The sequence below is a fragment of the Zonotrichia albicollis genome, chromosome 25, assembly GCF_047830755.1.
Source record: "Zonotrichia albicollis isolate bZonAlb1 chromosome 25, bZonAlb1.hap1, whole genome shotgun sequence".
Taxonomy (NCBI): Eukaryota; Metazoa; Chordata; class Aves; order Passeriformes; family Passerellidae; genus Zonotrichia; species Zonotrichia albicollis.
Genome location: NC_133843.1, coordinates 7,623,851 through 7,646,648, shown reverse-complemented (window position 1 = coordinate 7,646,648; position 22,798 = coordinate 7,623,851). Strand labels below are relative to the sequence as shown.

Below are 22,798 nucleotides of genomic sequence, written 5' to 3'. Positions count from 1 at the left end.
TCTGAAAAATGTAAAAGCTAAAACCTGAGGCATCAGGAGTGGGCAGGGTCCCTGGGCAGTGCTGGCTGAGCCCCTGTGGGCTGGGAGCCCCTGTGGGCTGAGCCCCTGTGGGCTGAGAGCCCCTGTGAGCTGGGGGCCCCTGTGGGCTGAACCCCTGTGGGCTGAACCCCTGTGGGCTGGGAGCCCCTGTGGGCTGAGAGCCCCTGTGGGCTGAGCCCCTGTGGGCTGGGGGCCCCTGTGGGCTGAACCCCTGTGGGCTGGGAGCCCCTGTGGGCTGAGAGCCCCTGTGGGCTGGGAGCCCCTGTGGGCTCGGCTCACAGAGCCCTGCCCAGGGATGGGGAGGAGGAGAGGTGCAGCTGCTCACACCTTCCTGTGTGCTCCCTTTGCAGCCATCCCGTCCGCCCCGCAGGCCGTGATCTCCAGCGTGAACGAGACGTCGCTGATGCTGGAGTGGAGCCCCCCGCGGGACTCGGGGGGCCGCGAGGACCTGGTGTACAACATCATCTGCAAGAGCTGTGGGGCCGGCCGCGGGGCCTGCACGCGCTGCGGGGACAACGTGCAGTTCGCCCCGCGCCAGCTGGGCCTCACCGAGCCCCGCATCTACATCAGCGACCTGCTGGCCCACACCCAGTACACCTTCGAGATCCAGGCCGTCAACGGCGTCACGGACCAGAGCCCCTTCTCCCCGCAGTTTGCCTCCGTGAACATCACCACCAACCAGGCCGGTAAGGCCCTGTGCCCCTCCCTCAGAGCTCCCACTCCAGGGTGGGGTGGGATGGGGGATGCTCTGTGAAGGCTGAGCTAGAACACAGAGCTAAGGAATAGAGGAGGGATTTATTAAGAGGTCTCAAATAGATCCACCTTGGGCAGCACAACCCAAAATGGCAACAAAAATGGTTGACTGGTCACAGAATCTCACACTTTTGGTCCATTTGCATCTTGGAGCTAATTGTCAGCTTTAGCCCATGAAGTCCATCCTTCTTGTTTTCTCTCTTCAGCCCACATAATTTATGCTCTTGTGCCTGAGATCTGAATCAGCTGTCCTTGGGTCCCCAGCTAGAGCAGGAATACCTATTCTGTGAAGAGACCTCAGCATGCCCTAATATGAAGCCCAGATCCACACACTAAAGCAGAATAGAATCTGAAAAATATAAAAGCTAAAACCTGAAGTATCAGGGGTGGGCAGTGTCCCTGGTCTGGCTGGGTCCCTGTGGGCTGGAAGGGGACAAGAGTGGGGTGAAGTGTTGCTTATTCCATGATGTTGGTGGTGATGAATGCCTGGCAATTCCTGAGTGAATCCCAAGCCCTGGGTGTCAAAATATCCCTTATTTCAGTGAAAAGCTGCAGCATGCCCCAAGGCAGAGCTGCCTCCCCATCGTGGCAGCAGAACAGCTGGTGGCACTGTCCCCTGGTGTCACAGCATCACTCTCCAGCACTGGGTGTGGCTGGGCCTGAGGCTGTTGCCTCCAAGCATCATTGCAGGCACCATGAGAGTGTTGCAGACACACTCCTGGTTCCTGGGGAGGGAAGGGGAAGGTGAGGTGTCTCCAGCATTTTGCTGGGAGCTGCAGTCCCTGCTTGGACTGTAGAGAGAGCCAGGACAGACTGAGAAAGCAAAGGAGAGCTGCACAGGAGAGGGGCTGGGAGATGAATATTTGGGATAACAGTCTGGGAATCTGCTCCAGTTCCTGTGCCACTGCAGAGTCACCTGGTGAAGCAGCTGAAGAACAGAGCTGGGAGGGTTTCAGTGGGGTCCCCAGCTCTGTTCAGGGTGGCTTTGCTGGGGGAGGGATGGTCAGAGTGGCTGGTAGTGCTGCTCCCAGGAGGGTGCCCCTGGCAGCTGTGCTGGTGGCAGGAGCCCCACGGAGCTGCTGGCCAGGGGCTGCCTTCCCAGCCCACCTGGAGCCATCTGGAGCTGGGCACAGCCGGGGCTGGGACTTGGCTGAATGGGATCGAGGTGGAAGGATGCCAGTGAGGCACAGCCCTGCAGGAGAGCAGGAGAGATTCTGGTCCCTCTGAAGTGCCCTGGACACTTCCTGACCCCCAGGGCTGAATTTGGCAGCCGTGGGTGAATCACCTGGAGGCCATGGTGTGTCCTGGCTGCCAGGGGTGGTGCGTGGGGTAAAACAGCAGAAGGGCAAGTGGACATCACTTGGGCATCACTTCCAGAGTGTGAGGACAGAGGGAACCTGCAGAAATGCTTGGGGGAATTATTATGGTGCCCTCTGATGTGGAGTTAGCTGGGGAGTGGGGCCAGGGTGTTTTTGAAGCCCTGGAGGCAGGTCTGACACAGGCTGGGCCATGGTTTGGCTCCAAGCAGAGACAGGGCTTCCCCAAGGAGAGGGGAATGGGTCTGGATGACCAGCTTCCTTTACCTGATGGAGACGGGGTGGCTGAAATGCTGCCTGGAGCTGGGAAGGGGCTCTGCACCCTCCCACTGTGGTCCTATACTATGAATTAATCATTTAATGCTCATATTTCATACTTGCATTTCTCTGCTGTGCTTGAACCTTCATGGATCACCCGTGGCTGCTCCCACCTGAGCAAAACCAGCGAGCTGAGTCGAAGGCAAATCTTTTTCAGTCCCCTGCATCCTCCTCCTTGTGTTTCCCTGGTTTGACACTCCTTTATTATCAGGGCTCACACTTCTCAGCCTGTGTGATGTCTCTCTTAATGTATCTATTCATTAGCACTAAACACTAACTGTCTGCTTGCTAATTCCTCTGTAATTAGAGGCTCTGGATTCTTCTGCTTACACTCGCACCGGCACTGCCTGGCAGCCTTGATGTAGATCATTAGCAGTTGGTAACAGAAGCTGCAGACACAAAGGCAGAGCTGGGACAGGAGAATGGGGGGTGCTGGGGGAGAGGAGAGGGAGCAGAGGGAGGATGAGCCTCCCTCTGCCTTGGCTCTGGATGGAGGAGCCAGCTGGGGCTGCATTGTTGGATGTGTGATGGGGTTGTGCTCCTGCCACAGCTGGACAAAGTAAAGTGCCCACCACCCCTCGGGGTCCTGCAGCCCTGCAGGAAGCAAGGAAAATCCCCCTGGTTCCCCAAGGGACACAGGGTGAGTGCTGGGGACCCTCTGTGCTGCAGGACTGAGGAGAGATGCCCCATCACCAGCAGCATCCAGAACCTTCAGGTGTCACCAGTTCTTCAGCACCCACATTTTATAAGGGCATGGAGTGCCAGGACAAGGGAGGATGGCTCCCCCTGCCAGAGGACAGGGTTGGATGGAATATGGGAAAGGAATTCTTCCCTGGGAGGGTGAGGAGGCCCTGGCACAGGTTGCCCAGAGAAGCTGTAGTTGTCCCATTCCTGGAATTGCCCAAAACCATGTTGGATGTGGCTTGGAGCACCCTGGGATAGTAGAAGCTGTCCCAGCCCATGGCAAGGAGTGATGAGCTTTTGGCCTTGCAGTCCAAACCATTCTGGGATCTCAGGAGAAATCTCCTGTGAGAGTAAGGAAACACCCCCTCTAGAGCAGCCAGAGGGAAGGAAGGTCCTGAGTGTGGCCAGGTGGGTGACACATGCTGGGTGATGGGTGGCCATCATCCCATGGCCATGACCCCTTCCAGCAAATCCCCATGAACATGATCCTCCTGCCTTCCTGGGCAATGCCTTCTGGCACCTCTGAGCCCAGGCTGGGTTTTCTCTCTGCTCTTCTCAGCAGGCTCCCCTCAAGCTCCAGCTCCACCAGTGCATCTGCAGCTCACCTGCACTGCTGCTCCTCACACCCTGCAGCTGAGCAGTACCTCATCCCCAAAGCCCAGCATCCCTTCAGGAGGGAAATCCAGGACTGTCCATGTGCTCAGTCCTGTCTGCAGGGACCATGACAGAGCCTGGGTGCCACCAAAAGTCCTTTCCCAGCCATTCCTCAACAAATGCTCTGTGCCAAGAGGGTGGCTGAGAGCTGTGCCAGCATCCCAAGGGGTCAAGGAGCTGAGCCCAGGGCTCTGGATAACAACACTTGACTAATTGAGAGCCTTGCCAGGCACCAGCTCTTGCTGGCAGCCCCTGACTACAAATTTGTGGCCTTTCTTTGGGGAGTGGGGAGAGTCTTGGTGCTGTGAGGGTTGGCAGGCTCTGCCCACACCATGGGCAGGCTGAGTGCCCTGGGAAAGCTGAAGGAAAGGGCTCCATGGTCAGGGATGAGTTAATAGCAGTGGGAAGGGCACTTGTTGGTAACTGGCTGCTGTGATCTGAGGAGAGAGGAAGAAGCCTTGGGCTCTGGAGTATCCAGAGAGAAATTCAAGACCTCCCAGTGGTGGGGATAAGAGAGCATCCAGGCTCTTGGGAATGTGTCCCTTTTGTGAGCAACTCTTGTCACAAGGGATAAGGAGGGAGGATTAGTGCTGATGTCAGGGGCTCTTGGCTGCAAACAGAGCCACAGAGAGCCATAAAGAGCCCTTACAGAGGGACTACAAGGAGTGTGTGTGAAGGAAATCAATCCACTGTCCTGATAAACCCATCAGGATGATTTCTCCCCCTCTACAGATCCAGAAAAGTTGTTATGATTATTTGCATTATTATTCTGGGTGGCATTTTCCAGCAGTATGTCATGACATGGATGTGGGTTAGTGGACAAAGTGGCATTCAGTCAAAGGCTGGGCTTGATGATCTTGGAGGTTTTTCCCAACCTTCCGTGATTCTCCAGGTCTCTTGGCCAGGAAGATGTGCAGCTCACAGCCCTGCCCCAGGTGCATGCCAGGCATCAGAAGGGTTTGAATTTCAGTGGCTGGCACAGCCCAGGTCAGGTCCCAGCCCCACAGGGTCTTTTGGGGAGGGCTGTCCCCACAGGCCTTGGGGGAGCCCCTGAGCTCAAGGACAGGTGGCCACGGTCCAAAGTGAGGACATGGCCCATGGCCCTGCTCTGCTGGGGTCTCCTAGCTCTGGACTGTGCCCAGCCTGATCCTGCTACAAACCTTGAGGAGTTCATCCATGGTGATGGAGCATGGGTGAGACACATCCCAGGCTGTGCAGAAAGGAGGGGTTTCCCCCTCACCTTCAAGCAAAACAATTCCCTTGCAGCCACGGCCCTGGAGCTCTGCTGGCAGAGGCAGCTGGGGCACAGAGAGGTCGGGGAGCAGGTGAGGTGAAGGGGTGGGGTGGGCAGGACCAGACCTTCTCAGCAGCCATCCCAGCCTGCTGTTTGCTTGTCACATCAGTGATGCTGCTGGCTAGACAGGGACAGGAGGCTTGTACTGCCTGGGGCACAGGGAGCCTTGCTTTTATCTTCTCACTTTCAGTGTGTGTCAGAGGATGTGTCTGGCTCCCTGCTTGTGAGGGAGGCACAGGAGAGCCTGTGCTGCTCTGGACATGAGCAGGAGCAGTGGCTCCTCCTGTTCTCTCTCGTGCCGCTCAGCTGGGCCCTGCTGCAGCCAGGAGTTCATGTCTGTGAAACCAAACCTGGGAAAGTGCAGAAATTACCTCAAAGGGCTGGAATGAGCTTTCCAGAGCTTCAAAGCTCTGAGTCTTTGTTTATCATAGAATCCCAGAATGATTTGGGTTGGAAGGGACTTTAAAGATTACCCAGTCCCACCCCCTGCCATGGGCAGGGACACCTTCCACTAGGCACAGGTTGCTCCAAGCCCCATCCAAGCTGGCCTTGAACTTCAACAAGATTTCGACACTCCTGTTTCTTCCAGATAAAAGGCAGGAAGTTGTAACATTTGAGTATCTCAGATTCCTCATCCAACTTCCCACTTACAGCAGGGCTGCTGCCAGCAGTACATAAGCAAAGTCATGGCTTTGGGTAGACAGTTGTTGGTTATCCCCAAAGGCAGAGCTCTCCCCATGTCCCACATCTGCACCACCCTCCTGGGGAGGGAACTTCTTCCAATGGCCAACCTGACCCTCCCAAGCTATGATTTATGGCCATTGCTCTTCATTTGACTTAAGTTTCCAAGGTTCTAGCCCAGAGATGTTTTAGATCAGCCTGAATACCAGTTCAAATCCCAGAAGCCCTGAATCTGGTTTGTGCTGGAGGGACCTTAAAGCCCAGCTCATTCTACCCTCTCTCATGGGCAGGGGCATCTTCCACTAGACCAAGCTGCTCCAAGCCCTCTCCAGCCTGGCCTGGGACACTTCTAGGGATGGGAATTTTCCTCTAATTCAGTCCTGGCTTTAGCTAAAACACCTTTCAGGGAGAGAATTAGTCTCGAGCCATCAAGAGACAGCCTTGTCTCATCAGCTCCTTATACATGTGCCTGTGTAGATCACTGCTTTTTTTTCCAATGAAATCACTAATTTTCTAAGGAAATACAGGTGACTCTGTCAGGACACCAACAAAACATTTGATTTGGGGAACTGCAAGCTTCTGTGCAGTCTATCCAGGAACTGCAGAAATGGGAGACCACAATGACCCTAGTGGGGAAACCTCAGCTGAGCTGAGGTGTCTGAAGTCCATGAGAAGCACCTTCATACTTCTTGATGTTTCAAGACCTGGTAGGGTACTTCTTGTGCAGAAAACTGACACAAAAGGGAGAAAAGCAGAAATTTCCTGAGCTTTGGAGCCATCTCACACAGGGAGGAGCCGGGACAAAGCCGGTTCCTCTGTGTGACAGAGCAAGCTGGAGGATCTGCTGGGCTGCTGTCCTGAGGTCACTTAAATCCCAGGTTTCATCTTTTGGAGACTTCCCTGGATGTGTTTCTGTGACAATTCAGCCTGCTCCCACTCTCCAAACCTTCTGAAACCTTGACCTCCTCATGGCTGCTTCTCTTACCCTGTTAAGATCCAGACCTTGCCTTCCATGGACCTGTGTCACCATCCTGGTTCCATCATCTGTCTCCTCTCCCTCTTCCATTCACCCACAGCTCCCATCTTCACCCTGATGGACACCAAAACGTGATGCGGCTTTGCTTTTGCTGCCCTCCTCCCCTCTCTTGTTGCCCCAGCCTGTTGCCTTCACTGCCTCCCCCAGCCTGCAGCAGCTGGCAGCAAGCGCCCAGGAGGGATCCTGCCATGCCCAAATCCCTTCTCCTGTGCCACTGGAGACCATCTGCAGCAGATGGCTGGAGATCTGTCAGCTGCTGGCTCTTCAGGAGCCTCTTCCCTCTCCTGTGGTGGGCAGTTGGGGGATGTTGGCAGAGCAGGGGATGGGCTGCACTGCTGGAGCTTCCCGAGCAGATGCCCTTCCCTGCCCGCCTCCATCTCTGGGGGCTCCTCCTCCTGCTGACTCCCAGCCTTCCCTGTTGCATAAATTACACCATGAGTTTGAGGATCGTTTTTCCACACCTGCCTGGGGCTTCAGAGACCTATTCCAGTGCATCTGGATCTGACTTTGGTCAGAAACAACAGTCTGTCCATGATGGATGGGGTGGAAAGTCCCTTCTGCTGAACCAGGGGCTCCCTCAGTGTGCCACCATCCCTGCTCTGTGCTGTGCTGGGAGCTGATGGGAAGGCTCCAGGGCTCTCCTTTCCTCCTGTGTTCCAGATGGCTGATTTATGTCTCCTGCTGCCCTTGGCAAACACTGCCCTGGGGCAGTGCCCTGGGGCAGCTGGGGAAGCTGGCAGTTGTTCCAAAGGGGTTACTGCAGCTTCCTGGCTGGGTGTCCTCCAGTCCTTTTTGGGATCCCTGTGGGAAGGGCTGAGTCTCTGTGTGCCCCTGTGCAAGCAGGGAGATGCTCACAGTGCCTGGCCCTCCACAGGCTGCTCCATGGCCATCCCTGCCCTGGCAGGGTGCAGGAGGCAGCTGCACCTCCGGAGCTGGGCAGGGAATGCTCTTCCCAAGAGAAAATGGGATTTCCAGAACTTTCCCCTGCACAGGGAACCTGGTGGAGTTTGTCAATGCAAGAGAGCAAAGGAAAAGGTTCAGTCACAAATTAACAAGACTTAGTGATGTTCCATGGGCTGGAGCCCCTCCAGAGTCAGGCTGAGAGAGCTGGGGGTGCTCACCTGGAGAGGAGAAGGCTCCAGGGAGACCTCAGAGACCCTTCCAGGGCCTAAAGGGGCTCCAGGAGAGCTGGAGAGGGACTGGGGACAGGGGATGGAGGGACAGGACACAGGGAATGGCTTCCACTGTCAAAGGGCAGGGCTGGATGGGATACTGGGGAGGGATTCCTCCCTGTGAGGGTGGGCAGGCCCTGGCACAGGGTGCCCAGAGCAGCTGTGGCTGCCCCTGGATCCTTGGCAGTGCCCAAGGCCAGGCTGGATGGGGCTGGGAGCGGCCTGGGCTGTGGAAGGTGTCCCTGCCATGGCAGGGGTGGAAAGGTCCCTTCCAACCTCAACCATTCTGTGATTCCATGGGTGTTTTGCAGCAGACATGTCTTTCAAGGACTATAGCTCTAAGCTTTCTGTGTTTGAAATTTTGAAGTCAGGTTGTTCCTAAGGGCAGTTATAATTGCAATTAATGCAATTAATGACAGCAATTAATGACAACAATTAATTGGCACTTTTTGGGAAAGTATATTTTTATGGAAAATCTGGGGGGCAGGTTGGAGGAGGGGGGTATCTGGCTCCGTCTGTGTTCCTGCTTCCCTGCAGTTTTTGCTGGGGACATGCCATGATCTGGAGCAGATGAGTTTTCCACGTGCAGAAGGGTCCAGGAGGTGGGGACGCCCTTGGCACCTTGTGACCCCAAAGCTGCTCTGGCAGCAGTGTGGGGGGCGCCAGGAGCCTCTGGAGCAGCTCCTCTGTGTGGGAACAAAGCCCCGCAGGCCGGGTGACACATGCAAATGGGACTGCAAACCCCACTGAACAAAGAGCTCAAACACAGCCAAAGCCTCGGCTGCCTGGGCCAAGTCCTGGGCTTGTGGCATTAGCAACTGCTCTAAAGGCTGTAATCTACACCAAAGCCTGCCTTGATTTGAGTGGGGCTGCAGCCAGGACCAGCTTTGGGCTGCTTTGCCATGTTTTTAAGATTTTCCAGCGTTTGTAGTTCCAGACTCAAGGAGCTGCAGGCTGGGCCCACTGGGAAGTTTTCCAGACACTTGACACAGTGTGGGTACCACTCTGATGGGGCCACCTTGCCAAGAACCTCAGAACAAAAACCTCACACACTGTGAAACACCAATTTTCCAGAGCTCCAGCGAGTCCAGGAATATCCCAGACCTGAGAATTTTTACTCCTTTAAGGGCAAATGTTGCTTATTAAAGAGCCCCAGTCCTGCCATTCCTTGCTTTCCTCAGCTTCTGCTGGAGAGAATTGGCTCCAAAAGTGTGTGGCTCCTGAACATGGCATCACAGGGGCAGAACTGGGTAAGGAACTGGGGGGACAAAGGTTGTAATAATCCAGGAATAATGAACCCTTTCAGCAGGAGGGTCACAGACACACAAGTGCTGCTGGAGGGGCTTCTGGAGGTCTCCAGCCTAACCTCCCATGCAAAGCAGGGTCACCATGGAGGGCAGGTGGAGAATCCTCCCTTCCTCCCTTCTTCATCCAGGTATTCCTCATCGTGGTGCATTCAGTGCTCATGCTGGAGGAAGGCATCTGAGTTCAAGTGCATTCTCCAGGAGGGCCCATGGTCTGAAAGCCTGTGATGCTTAAATGGCCAGAGGGAGTTTTACCCAGAAAAGAAAAAAATTAGGGAGGTTTTAACCAGAGAAACCGATTTTCAGTTCAATACCTGGATGGGTTTGGACTCTGGGCTGAACAGGAGCACAAAAACCAGGGTCCTTGGGGTCAGTGGTGGCAACTGGAGTGGGGACAGTTGGACCATTGTACAGTGACAGTCTGTACTGTCCCACCTGCTGGGGACTGTATGGGCCTGGGGTGCCGTGGGGCAAGGAGGGAGAGCTGCTTTGGATTAGGTGTCCTGCAGGTGAGACAGTGGTCAGAGACATCCAGGTTTCTGGGAATGAATGTGGGCTCAGTTGTCCTGTCTGTCCCCTCTGCCCATGCTGGAGAAACAGAGCTCACCCCCACCCCTGTGCCTTGCACAGAGGCCCTGTGTGCTCCTGCCACTGCAAACACAGTTCCCCAGACTGCTGGAGCCTGCATCCCCAAGGATTGAAGGTCAGGACAGCCCTTGCTCTGTGACTGATCACAGCACTGTCCTGGCTGCTGCAAAGCATCACCTCCAGCCTCACTGCACGGGGTGTGGGAATGCTATCCTGGGGAATGCCCTGCTCTGGAGCCACAGGGGATGCTCTGGACCACAGGGAATGCTCTGGACCCACAGGGAATGCTCTGGAGCCACAGGGGATACTCTGGAGCCACAGGGAATCCTCTGGACCCACAGGGAATGCTCTGGACCCACAGGGAATGCTCTGGAGCCACAGGGGATACTCTGGAGCCACAGGGAATCCTCTGGACCCACAGGGGATGCTCTGGACCCTCAGGGAATGCTCTGGACCCACAGGGAATCCTTCTCCCCACATGTTGGAGCTGCCTGGGTCCCCCACTCAGACTGAGTCCCTGGGTGAAGGCAGTGAGAGGGAAGCTTGCCCCCTTCCCCCAAGGCTTTCCAAGTCTCCCCCTTCTCACAGTGGCAGGACAGTCACAGGCATCACCTGCCAGATGCTCTGACAGAAATTCTGCCCTCCTGACAGAGCCTTCTCCCCCACATCTCCCCACTCCCTGCCCTGTCCCGTGGCCTCTGGACTGGCTGGTGCCTTGCAGCATCATGGTGCATTTCCCTGCCACTCTGTCTTCAGCCGGGGGTCAGGCAGTTAATCCTGACCCCGATCACAGCCGCTGCTGCGCGGGGTAATTGAAAATGCCAGAATTCCCTGCTGACCTTCCTATAATAAAAGCAGTTCCCCCCATCCAGTAACCTGACACTCCAGGGACCAAGATCTGTCAGGAGGGCTCCGAGGAGATGCTGGAAAGCTCCCAGCTGTTCACCTCGCCTTTTCCCCTGGGTGATTTCAAAGTGTTGCCAGGGAGAGGCCACGGGCTGGGCCGGCTTTACTCTCTCTGAGTCGTGAGTGTTTTCCAGAGCAAATGTTGACTCTGTCTGACATGACATGGGTTAGTGGAATTAAAGTGATCAGAGATAGGGGGTTTGCTGCCTGTAACCTGATTCTCCCAGCTAAGCCAGCAGAGGAATGGATGCTTTGATTTTACCGGGATCTCGACAGCGCTGCCCCACTAGGCAGGAGTAGGGGCTCAGCCTTGGGACTGGCAGGTGAGGGGGGGCTGGCTGCAGACTGGGGGGAAGATTGCATGGGTCTAAATGTGTCTACAGATGATGAAAGAGAAGCTGTGGAGAGATCCTCGTGTCCCCCCTGCAGGCTGGAGCCACACATTCACACCAGACACTCCCAGGAGATGCTGCCAGCAGAGTCTGAGCCCCTGGGCTGCTCCCTGCAGTGCTGCCCTGCCTGCTGGCAGGGTCTTTTCCCATTTTATTCCATTTACAACAGTGCTCCAGCTTCCCAGCCTGCACACTGTGACCTTCCAGGTCACAGCAGCACCAAAGCTACGAAGTGGCCCTGGAGTGCCATGGACATTTGTATAGCTGGATGTGGGCTTGGTTTATTGGAGCCAGACTTCCTAAAAAACACTGGCAGTGATGGTGGCCCAAGAGTCAGGACCTGACACAGAAAACTGGTCTCTGCTATCAAAGTCTATTAGACAAGGATGCCCTGATGGGTCCTTTGGGATGGGATGAGCCAGAATACACTGAATCATAAAATCACAGAATCCCAGACTGGGTTGTGTTGAAAGGGACCTTGAAGATCATTTTATTCCACCCCCTCCCATGGGCAGGGACACCTTCCACTATCCCAGGCTGCTCCAAGCCCATCCAACCTGGCCTTAGACTCTTCCAGGGGTGAGGCAGATAGAGGTGGGATAGGAGGGAGGTGAGCTCAGGATGTTGAAAAAGCAGGGCTGGGAGAAAGGAATAGATCCCAGATGGAAGGTCTTGTTGATTAAAAGAGGAAGATGTCCTAGGAGATGTCCTGGGGCTCCTGGAATTGCTCAGAGTTGTGGTGGTGTGGGGATGGGTTAGAGAGACAAACACATGAGCTGCCTAAGAACCCTCAAATCAACTCAGAGACATAGAAGCAAAGAGAAAAATGGGCCTATTTCTTTCTCATTGCCCCAAAACAATTCTTCATTGTGTGATGCCCTCCTGCTGCTTTTTGTCAGCTTTCTCCTAATGAATTTCCCTGAGCTTTACAGAGAGTTTTCCCAATTACATGAACTTTGGATGCATCGAGGATCTCTCACTCCACTCCCAGCAGAACTGGGATGATAGGAAATGCAGGAACAGCCTCCTCCCCTCCCTGAGCTGGGGGGCACAGCCAAAAATACCCAGTGGAAGTGCCCAGGGGAGAGGGAAGAGCAGCTCTGCAGGGCGGAGCTGAGGCAGGGAAGTGTCACCTTGGACACACTCAGGAATATCAAACCTCAGCAAGGAGATGGGTGCTGGGTACTGAACTCAGTTTTGAGGTTTATGTTTGAAAAGGAGATTAACAAAAAATTAGAAAAGGTAGAGGAGGAAGTCATCAGGCTGATAAATGTGTGAAGTGCTCAGGAAACTACTTGGAAAACAGAAAGGAATCACAGAATCATTGCCTCATTTGTGCTGCAAAGGACCTTAAAGATCTTCCAGTTCCAACACACCATGGTCAAAAAGAAAATATTTTCACTATCTTTCAGCTTGTCCATGATGACAATATTCTTTTTCTAGACTCCTCCTCCATTTAGTTACAAAACCCAGATAAGTTCCTGCAGTTGGAAACTGAAGTCCATAAATTTTACCCTGAAAATAAAAGGTGCATTTTAAAAAAGAGCCTGAGGGAAACCTCCCCAGGGGCCTGGTGGGCTCAGCATCATCTGAAGTCCTCAAAGGAAGCAGGGGGTGTGTCTGTAGCATACTCAGGGGGTCAAACACAAGTGTTTCCAGCTATTTTTAGCTCTGCCTGGGTTTGTGCAGATGTTCAGACCTGGGTGTTATGGAACTTTCCCAATTCTCTGCTTAATTGCTCTACTCTTGTGCTGTCTCATCGTGCTGCCCTGGGTTTGGTGTGACCTTCTTCAGCTTTTCCTGTGATTTAAAAGTGATTGCTTCTCCTGGAAATCTCACATTTTGTTCCTTTCTGTTTTCTTCCATTTCCTTCTTTCCCTTAAAACTTTTCATCATTTCCACCAAGTCCCAGAGAAGCAAATATTTGTATGAAAGTCAGATTCTGGCTATGCCAAGCCTGGGGCTTCATGGTGCAACCAACACCCCCCTTTGTCCCTGCAGGAGATCAGGCAAATCCTTACTTACAAATCCCAAAGCCTCTTGTGGAGGATGAGTGCAGGTTAAGCTGCCTTTGTGTGATGGATCTGTGCCACCTGGGGTTTGGTTTCCCTTAGCTGAGGTAGCCTTGAGGTGCTGCTCTGGAGCCAGGGAGGTGTTATCCTCATGTCACAGCATCCTCAGAGAGCAGCTCTGCCACAGGGGAGCCTGGACATGCTTTCAGTCAAAGATGTAAAGCTGTAAAGAGAGATGTGCCTGGATGGGATTTTTAGCAAAAGCTCTTTCAAAAAAAAAAAAAAAAAGGAAGCTCTTTCATAAAAGTGGCTTCAGCTTCATAATCAGGGCCCAGACCATCACTTGTGATCTCTTATCTTTTTTTCTTTTTTTTTTTTTCTCCTTTAAGAGACATATTTTAAATTCTGGATGTGCCTCAGACACAGTGCCTGGGAGACAGGACATGTGGGGCTTGTTTACAGGGATGTGGCAGAGAAGGAATGTGTTTTATGACCAAAAATTGGGATTTTATCTAGAGCTAATCAGAAAGGCTAAGGGGTGTTAATACAGAGGGGCTACTGAGGGGAGCCCCATTCTTGGAGGTTTAAAGATTCACCTAATACAGTTTCCCTTCCTTGGTGTGGTCATGGACCAGAAGCTCTGGGAGTCCCATCCCAGCAGCATTCCTGGGATTTGGTGCTCTAGGGAACTGAAAGGGGCAGTGGAAGAGGAGGGCTCAGTCCTATCAGCCTTCACAGCTCTTCTCTGCTGCATGTGGAGGCACCTGGGCCTCTTGGCTCATCCCTTTCCTCAGCACAGTCTGTGGAATGGAGTGGAACATAGAATATTTCAGGTGGAAACACCTACAATGATCATCTGGTCCAGCTGTTTCACCTAGACATGGATAATGAATGGGAGAGGCCAGAGCAGCACAGCCTGGGCTATGTCTGTCCTGCTGGTACTGACTCCACACCATGGCTCTGGGACCAAGCCCAGAGCACAGACTGCATTCCCTTGGCTGTTACCCTTTTGTTAGATGAGAGCATCAGGATGTGTCAGCCCCACCCTGACACGGGCCACACCCACCTCGTGGTACCAGAGGCCTTGGCCTCTGTGAGGCTGAAGCTGCTACACTGATTCTGGGGAGGTCAGAACCAGCCTGGTGGCTTTGGTGCTTCCCTTGCCAAACCCACCGGGACCACACATTTCCTCCCCAGTGGGTATTTGAGTCTTCCTGGGAGACAGTCAGTCAAGCAGGACTTGAGATCCCAGTTGTTCCTTAAGGATGCCTTCATGGGAAATGTGGTGTGCAGTGGGATTTGAGACCTGCCTGACTGTCCACCTTGTGGCATTGAGCCAGCCTGGTTTGAAAGGACAATGTCTTGAGGTGTCTTCAAATCCCAGAATGATTTGGGTTGGAAGGGACCTTAAAGCCCATCCCATTCCACCCCCTGCCATGGGCAGGGACACCTTCCATAGCCCAGGGTGCTCTAAGTCCTGTCCAACCTGGCCTTGGGCACTGCCAGGGATCCAGGGGCAGCCCCAGCTGCTCTGGGCACCCTGTGCCAGGGCCTGCCCACCCTCACAGGGAACAATTCCTGCCCAATATCCCATCCTGCCCTGCCCTCTGGCAGTGGGAGCCATTCCCTGTGTCCTGTCCCTCCATCCCCTGTCCCCAGTCCCTCTCCAGCTCTCCTGGAGCCCCTTTAGGCCCTGGCAGGGGCTCTGAGCTCTCCCTGGAGCCTTCTCCTCTCCAGGCTGAACCTTCCCAGCTCTCCCAGCCTGGCTGCAGGGCAGAGAAGCTCCAGCCCATGGAGCATCTCCATAGCCTCCTCCGGTCTTGCTCCAACTCTCTCCACATCCTTTCTGTGCTGGGACCCCAGAGCTGGAGGCAGAATTGCAGGGGGGTCTCTCCAGAGCCAAGCAGAGGAGCAGAATCCCCTCCCCAGAGCTGCTGCCCACGCTGTGGGATCAGCCCAGGACACAGATGGTGTTCTGCCAGCCCAGCCCTGGATCACTCAGGGGTGATCCCTTCAGGGAGGTGATGGCCATGCAGCTCTGCTGGCAACACCTGAGCATGGGGGGACCTCCTGACCCCCATCCTTCCCAAGTGTTTGCAGTTCCTGAGCCCAGGCAGTGCTCTGTGCTGCAGAGCTGCCAGCACCCCCACACTGATCCTGCAGAGCTGCCCCAGCCACAGAACTCTGCTCTGCTCCCTGGGTTGAGATAAACTGCCAAATGCCCAGCCTGGGCAGGGGTCTGGCTGTGAGCAGCGTTGTGTGGCCATGCAGGGCTCGGGGTGGTGACCACAGAAGTGTCACTGGCATCCCTCCTGTGGGGTCAGCGTGTGGGGCACGTTGGCTTTGTACATTAGTGGATTTTCATTAAGCTTGTTTTACACTCCACTGGTGGCTTCAGTGTGGTTTGTTTCTCCAGCAATTCAAGGAAGCCACAGCATTGCAGTGAGAGGAATCTGAGGCCATCCCTGATCAAGAGGATGCAGAAAGTGCCTTTCAAGGACTGCAGTGGTTGGGTTTGCCTCAGTGCCTTGTGCTGATAATGCCAGGGGTGTGGGTTTGATCCCCGTATGGACCATTCACTTCAGAGATGGACTCCGTGATCTTTGTGGATCCTTTCCAACTCAAAATATTCTGTGAAATCTGTGCAATCAAATAACATTGAGGTTAAAGGATTCAGTCAGGAGCAGTGTTGCCATCAGCTGTGGAATGAAGGCAGGTCTGTTTGTTTTTTGCACTTTTGGGACACACCTACCCCTGGATACCCCATCGGGATAAATCCACCTCTGTTCACACCTTCATGGTGACGGCACAGGGAGATCAAGGCTCTGAGAGTGGGGACTCTCCATATCTGATCTCCTCTGTGTGTCACAGGGCACAGTCAGCTGCCTGGGCATCGTGTCAGAATCCAGCTGAAGCCGTTCCTGCTGACTGGACCTGGGAAAGTCACTCTGAGTCTGGCTGGCTCCTCTAAACTGGTTTCAAGCTCACATATCCAGTGCCAGCCCATCCCTATTCACGGGCCTGGGAGCCTCTCTGTGCACCCCAGGCCCTCACCTGGCATAAAGGGTGTGACAAAGGACCATGTTTTGTGGCACTGCAGAGTTAGCAAAAAGTCCAGGAGAGGGATTGATTGTTTCCATCTGCTCAGCAGTCTCAGGGCCACACCTGGGCTCCTTCATCTTCCGGGGCTCCCAGTGTCACACTCCTGGACAAACTGGAGCAGGTCCAGCAGGACAAGGAGGTTACCCTGAGGCTGGGGCTGGAGCATCCAAGGTGAGGGCAGCTGAGGGCTGGGTCTGATCAGCCTGGAGAGGAGGAGGCTGAAGGGTATCGAGGGGGAGAACAGTGGCAACATCCACAAGGCACAACCAGCAAAATCCCAGTGGAATGTGAGGGAAAGTTTCTGCCCCTAAGAGCAAGGCAGCTGGGGGTGCTGCTCAGAGCCTGTGGGAGCCCCATCCATGGGGATCAGACTCACTAGGTCTCATCTGGACACAGTCCTGAGCAAAATGATCTGATTTTGAAATTAGTCTGCCAGCCGTGGGACCAGAAACCTCCAGAGGTCACTTCTGAGCTGGGCCTTGCTGTGGTTTCATTGCTGTGCACTCCCCTGGTGTCCTGATAAGAGCAGCAGTTACTGAGGACACGCACTGGGGAGGTTCCTGCTCTTCCAGAGCCCACCCTTGCCCCAGGTGCAGGAAAGGCTCTGAGGTTGCTGTAGTCATTCATCTCCCCTGCCTCCTCTCACCATGCAGCACATTTGCCTCATTAAGCTCCTTCCATGAGCCCCACCTCATCCTTTTGGGTCTTTTGCTGAGCCAAACGAGAGCAGGTTCACCAGGTACCAGCAGCACATGAGTCACACACATCCTGCTGTAGCTGTTGTCTGGTACAGCTCCCTCAGGAGAGGCAGGAGATGCCCTGGAGAGGTCCTGTACTCCCAGGCTGGGGTGCAGTGCATGGAACTGGAAGAACATCCCAGAGACCTCACTCCTACCAGGAACAACCTGGAGCTGAGGAGCTTCTCCAGCTGCAAGGCCACTGAACCTGTGCCTGAATCATGGGATGTTGCCACATCCTGGTGTTGTGGTGGGACAGCTCTACCTGTACATGGCCCCTGTCCTGGAAAAGCCCAGTGTGTAATGTGGGATCAGTTCCCAGAGCAGTTGGCACAGACACTGTGGGCTGTGTGCTTCCCTCAGTCCAGTGCCATCCCTGCCACAGGGCATCCGCAGCACAGTCACATCTTCCTTCTGAGCCTGGTCTCCAGAGACAGAGATGTTTGTCTTGAAAATTGCAGATGTCCTACAGAATCTGTTTGAACAAGGAAGCAGTGTGCTCTGGCAAGAGCTGACAGGCTCCAGAAACATTACCTGTGTTTTATCTTCACACAGCGTGAGAAACTCTTCCCAGGAGTATGGAAAGATGTGGCCTGAAGCAGTGGGATGGGGGTGTCAAGCTGGGAGGGGAGCAGTGCCACGGAGTGAGGGGAGGACTGAGGTGACACAGAGGGTTTCAGACTGTTGGGTAATGGGGCTTTGCTCAAGCAGAAATGGATGGAAGGAGTGGCCTCAGCATCTGTTGGAATCATGGCATGGTTTGGGTTGGAAGGGCCTTTAAAGATTATCTCATCCCACCCCCTGCCATGGGCAGGGACACCTTCCACCAGACCAGGTTGCTCCAAGCCCCATCCAGCCTGGCCTGGGACACTTGCAGGGATGAAGTTCTCTGCTGTCCTAGTTTTGTTCTCCTGGACAAAACTGGAGCTCAACAACACTGCTGAGGCTAATCCACATCACGCCTTCCTTCAGGAGTGAGGGAACCCAGGTAGGTGAAGGACAGTGGTGCAGCAGTGTGATGCAGGTCTTGTGTTTGCCAAACCCAGCCCCTTGGCACCCAGACATTGAGCATCCTGGGAACTGTGGTGCTGAGTCAGAAAAGCAGCAGGAAAGAGGCAGATGGTGGACCAGAAAAATGGCTTTTGTTGGTGTGTTGGAGAGGAGCTGCTCAGTGGTAATTTATTGTGATGTGCAGGAACATGCTGGGGCTGTGCTTGTCCAAGCACCGTGGTCCTGCCACTGCAGTCCCAGCTGGCACAGCTCCTGTCACTGCCCCTGATGCCAGCGGGAGCCAGCCTAGAGATGGGTGAGAGGTGCCTTCCTCTGGGTGCTGCTCCTCCAGGCTGTTTCTCAGAGCTGCCAAATGAGTTGTTCTTCCATGAAATATTGTAAGGGTTGGACTTGGGAAAAGCCCATCTGAGTGCAAACCACTCTGCATCCATTTGGCCTGGCATGCAAGTGATGGGAAAACTTTCATGCTACCACTCTCCAGTCCTGTCCTAGCCCTGAGGCTTCTCCTGTGCCCTGCAGCTGCTGCAGTGGTGAGCCTGTGCTGGCAGCTGTGCCAGGGCTAACGCTGACTGCAGCTCGAGCTCTCTCTCCAGGGCTGGGCTGGCACTAGGGCAGGTCTGGGGTAGCCCTGCACTGAGGAGGATGTGCTGGCAGTGCCAGCAGCAAGCAGGGCACAGGGAGGGCTCCTCTCACCGCTCTGGGATGGGGGAGAGGAGCCAGCGCAGGCAGCTGTGGGTGTCAGCCCTGCAGCAGGGGTGGGGGTGTTGCTGCTCTGCTGTCAGCACCTGGAATCAGAGAATATCCCCACAGGGGTCATCGAGTCCCACTCCTGGCCCTGCACAGACACCCCAGCAATCCCACTGGTGCATCCCTGAGAGTGTTGTCTGAGCGCTCCTGGAGCTCTGGCAGCCTCGGGGCCGTGCCCATTCCCTGGGGAGCTTGGGCAGTGCCTGCACCCTCTGGGGGAAGAGCCTTGCCCTGATATCCAACCTATCCCTGACCCGGCAGAGCTCCAGCCGTTCCCTGGGAGCTGTCCCTGCTCACAGAGCAGAGATGGGAGCTGCCCTCAGGAGAAGCTGCAGGCTCCGAGGAGTTTCCTGCCCCTCAGGACTGAGGCAGCCCGGGCTGTTGGCTCACCCTGCTCCCCAACCCGCCGGGCCAGGGCCGCTCACAGGGTTTCCCAGGGCGTCCGCAGCTCCCAGCTCCGGTCCCTTCCTTGAGGGCCTGCCAGTCCCGCTCCGGTCCCTGCCCGTGGGGCTGCCAGCCCAGCTCCGGTCCCTGTCCGTGGGGCTGCCAGCCCAGTTCCCCGCTCCGATCCCTGCCCATGGGGCTGCCAGCCTGCCAGCCCAGCTCCCGGGGCGGCTTTCCCGGCCTAGGGTCCCGGCAGCGGGAGCGGCCCGGGTGTGTGAGGGCCGGCAGGAAGAGCGGCCCGGGTGTGTGAGGGCCAGCGGGGCCCTTTGTGCTCGCTGCGAGGAGCGGGGCCGGGCCGGGCTGCTCTCCATTGTCAGCGTGTCAGGTCAGCTTTGTGCTGCCTGCTCAGCGCTGGATGCGCCTCCCGTGATTGGCATGCGCAGCGTGCAGCCCCAGCCGGCCCGAGCTCTGGGAAGCTGCTCTGAGCGAATGGAAAAGTAAAAACCACCCATTTCCCCATGGCAGACAGCGAGGAGTGCATGCTGTGGGGCTGGTGGGGCTCTTTGCGATGGAACAGTGCTGTGCCTGCTCCAACCTGTGCTCCTTTTTCCACTTTCCTGCTTGAGGCACTGTCCTACATGTTTTCTAACCACCAGTTCAGCAGAACCATTTTTTTCCTCCCCTCACTGCTCTCTACAAACAGCAAAATCCAAGATCCCCTGACCTCTGCTTGTAAGCTCTCCCAGTGCAGGAGGTGAATTCCAAATCTCCAAACAACAATAACTGTCCTGCCCACCTTGTGCATGTTGAGGGTCCTACCTGTGCAAGTGTCTGACTGTCTGTCCCCCCTCTCTCTCTTGCAGCCCCTTCTGCCGTGTCCATCATGCACCAGGTGAGCCGCACCGTGGACAGCATCACCCTGTCCTGGTCCCAGCCCGACCAGCCCAACGGAGTCATCCTGGACTATGAGCTGCAGTACTACGAGAAGGTACTGAGGGACCTGCACAGGGGTCACTCACAGCTTTTGGGGAGAGGAGGGGGGCAGATTTTATTTAAGGGCGTACAGTGGTTGTTAAGTAGGAAACTTCTCTTACTGGTCACATGGCTGACAGTGGCCATCAATCCTTGGGGTCCAGTGATGATTCCAGAGGCCCAAGTGTAGAAAATCCACTGGTCATTCAGGAGCTTCTCCTGTCACCTCCACAGAACTGGTGGCAAGTGGACCCATTGCAGGGAGGGCAGGGTAGCCAGGGTCCAGGGTCTGTTTTTCCTTTTTGTGTACCGTGGCATCAGAAGGAAATGGGAATGACAGGGAACATCCAGTCCCAGGCTGGCGTACACTCAGTGGGTGTCCGGTCCTGGAGATTTTCTGGAGTGCTGTCCATGGGTGCATCTACCCCAAAGGTGTGCTCGGCATCCCTTCAGCATCCTGAGCCCAGATGTTGTACAGGGAGAAGGAGTCCCATGCTCCCATGGAGGGCTCGTGCTGCACTATGGAGTCAGTGTGAAGGGCTCAGGCAGCTCTGGCCCTGTCTTCTCTGAGGAACCTGCTCCTTCCATAAGCTCCCTGTCCAGGCAGACAGAGGAATTTCATCTGGACTGTGCTGGGGTGTCCATCCCACCAGTGGCTGCTCAGACACCTGAGGACCATGTGGAGGTTGGTCCCAGGCCCTTGCAGGCTGAACTTCATCTGTGCAGCCCAGGGGAGATGGGGAGCAGGAGACTTCTCCTTCCAGGAATCTGCCCCCTTGCACAAGAGCTTATAAACTATACGTTATAAATTGCAAACTAACTAATTAAAAAGCTTTATGATTAAATGGAACTGAAAATATTTTTCCCAGCAGTTGCCGGAAGAAATGATTAATCCCCCCCACTGCCTGCCTGTGACCTATTTTCTCATCACCAAGAGCCAGAGGGAGAATGGGGAGGAGGGGGGGCTCCTTTGTAAGCTGTTAAATAGGTCCTGACCTATATTGCATAAATCACAGCCATTTATTTTGACCCTTGGAAATTATCCCAGAATACGTGGCAGGATGGATGAGTAGATAACAAGACAGATCTGGGAAGCAAGAGGGGTCCTTTCCCTGGGGACCTTCAATGTAGAGGCAGAAGATCTCAGGGAGTACATTCTCCTCTTCTTACTTTATCTTAATCTCTCACTCTCTTTCTTTCTTCCCTCTCCTCTGTTTTCTGAGGAAGGCTGTAAATAAAGGGAATTTTTGTCTAAAAAACAGTGCTGCTGCTGGTGGCCAGTCTTTGCAGGCAGCCACATCTGCCTGTCCCATTGTCAGAGTCAGGGCACAGCCTGTCCCTGATGATGGGGACAAGTGGCCCCACTCTCAGGCAGGACTGTTCATGGAGCACTAAGCCTGGCACAGAGGGCACAGCTGGGCTCAGGTTCTCCCTGTCCTGGTTTCAAAGAACCATGGAAGCATCCCAGAATGGTTTGGGTTGGAAGGGACCTTAAAGCTCCTCCAGTGCCACCCCCTGCCATGGGCAGGGACACCTTCTACCCATCCTGGCCTTGGGCACTGCCAGGGATCCAGGGGCAGCCACAGCTTCTGTGGGCACCCTGGCCAGGGCTTTGGCCCTGCTGTGCTCCTCTCCTGCTTCCCATCCATCCAGCAGTTGGATGTGGTGTGTGGCACATTCCCAGGTGTGTCCTCACTGCACTGCCAGTCTGTGCAGAGGTGATTTCCTTACAAATATTTCATTACAAACTGCCCCATATGCTTCTGAATGCTCAGCAAAGATCTCTAGAGCTGGTTAAGTTTTTTCTGGTTGAATTTTTTTTCCCCCAGTAGAAAATTATATTTTATTTTCATGCAAACAGCTCAAATGAAGAATAGCACCATACACATTGTGTATCAAAAGCACCTTGACTCTTCATTTTTAATGGATTCTCTTCTATATACAGACATTAAATTTAAAAAATAGAAGAATTTATTTAGTGTTGACAGGAAAGCACTGTTCACAATACCTGAAACAAAGGTGTATTTTTGTTTCCCTTTCACAGATTATTTATAACACTGCCATTTTTAGATGCCATTAAAAATGCCTGTACAAAGGCAACATTATGAGTTTCTTTCACGTGGAGTTGGAGCAAATCTGTGCAGATTGTTGCACAAACACTGCCTGACATGGCTGCTCTCTGTAGCCCTCACTTTAATGTGTTGTTTTTTCACTTCCAAGAGGTACCTTCCAGTGTTTGTCTTATTTAAAAAGTCTGTATTGTCTTCATTTAGAAAGGGTGTAGCAGTTTTTATCCAAAGTTGCCAAACTCATCCTGGAGTGTGGGAACTGGAGACCCACTGCAGTGTCAGACACAGCAAAGAGCAATTGGCCCTCCTCCTTATGCAAAATGATTGGGTTTGATGATGCTCAAAGTCATCCATTCTGTAGTTGTTTGAAGACATTCAGCCCAATTTGTTCACCAATGCAAGACTTTAGAGGCAAAGGAGCCCTTTGATGTCTCCAGCCAGGGCTGGAGTAGGGGCATAGGCTGGCTGGGACATGAAGGGTGGGGGAGAGGACCTGTGAAGGTGGATGTGGAAGTGGAGGTAGAAGCAGAGCTCTCCTGGTCAGAGCCCAGCACCCCAGGACAAGATGTCCCCAGGGCTTGGCCCACAGATGCTGGAGGTGCTGCTGCCAGGCTGACTCAGGGGACA

At 54.4% G+C, this 22,798-nt stretch overlaps 1 protein-coding gene across 4 annotated transcripts in view; it reads left to right on the top strand.

The window, feature by feature from the left end:
- The window catches only part of EPHB2 (EPH receptor B2), a 129,867-nt gene that overhangs the window by 86,676 nt on the left and 20,393 nt on the right, over positions 1-22,798 (top strand). For all 4 annotated transcript variants that reach the window (XM_074558712.1, XM_074558710.1, XM_074558711.1 and 1 more), the window contains exons 5-6: positions 390-725; positions 19,994-20,118. In XM_074558712.1, coding sequence (XP_074414813.1) covers positions 390-725; positions 19,994-20,118 — 461 coding nt within the window. The remainder of the gene's footprint in view (positions 1-389; positions 726-19,993; positions 20,119-22,798) is intronic.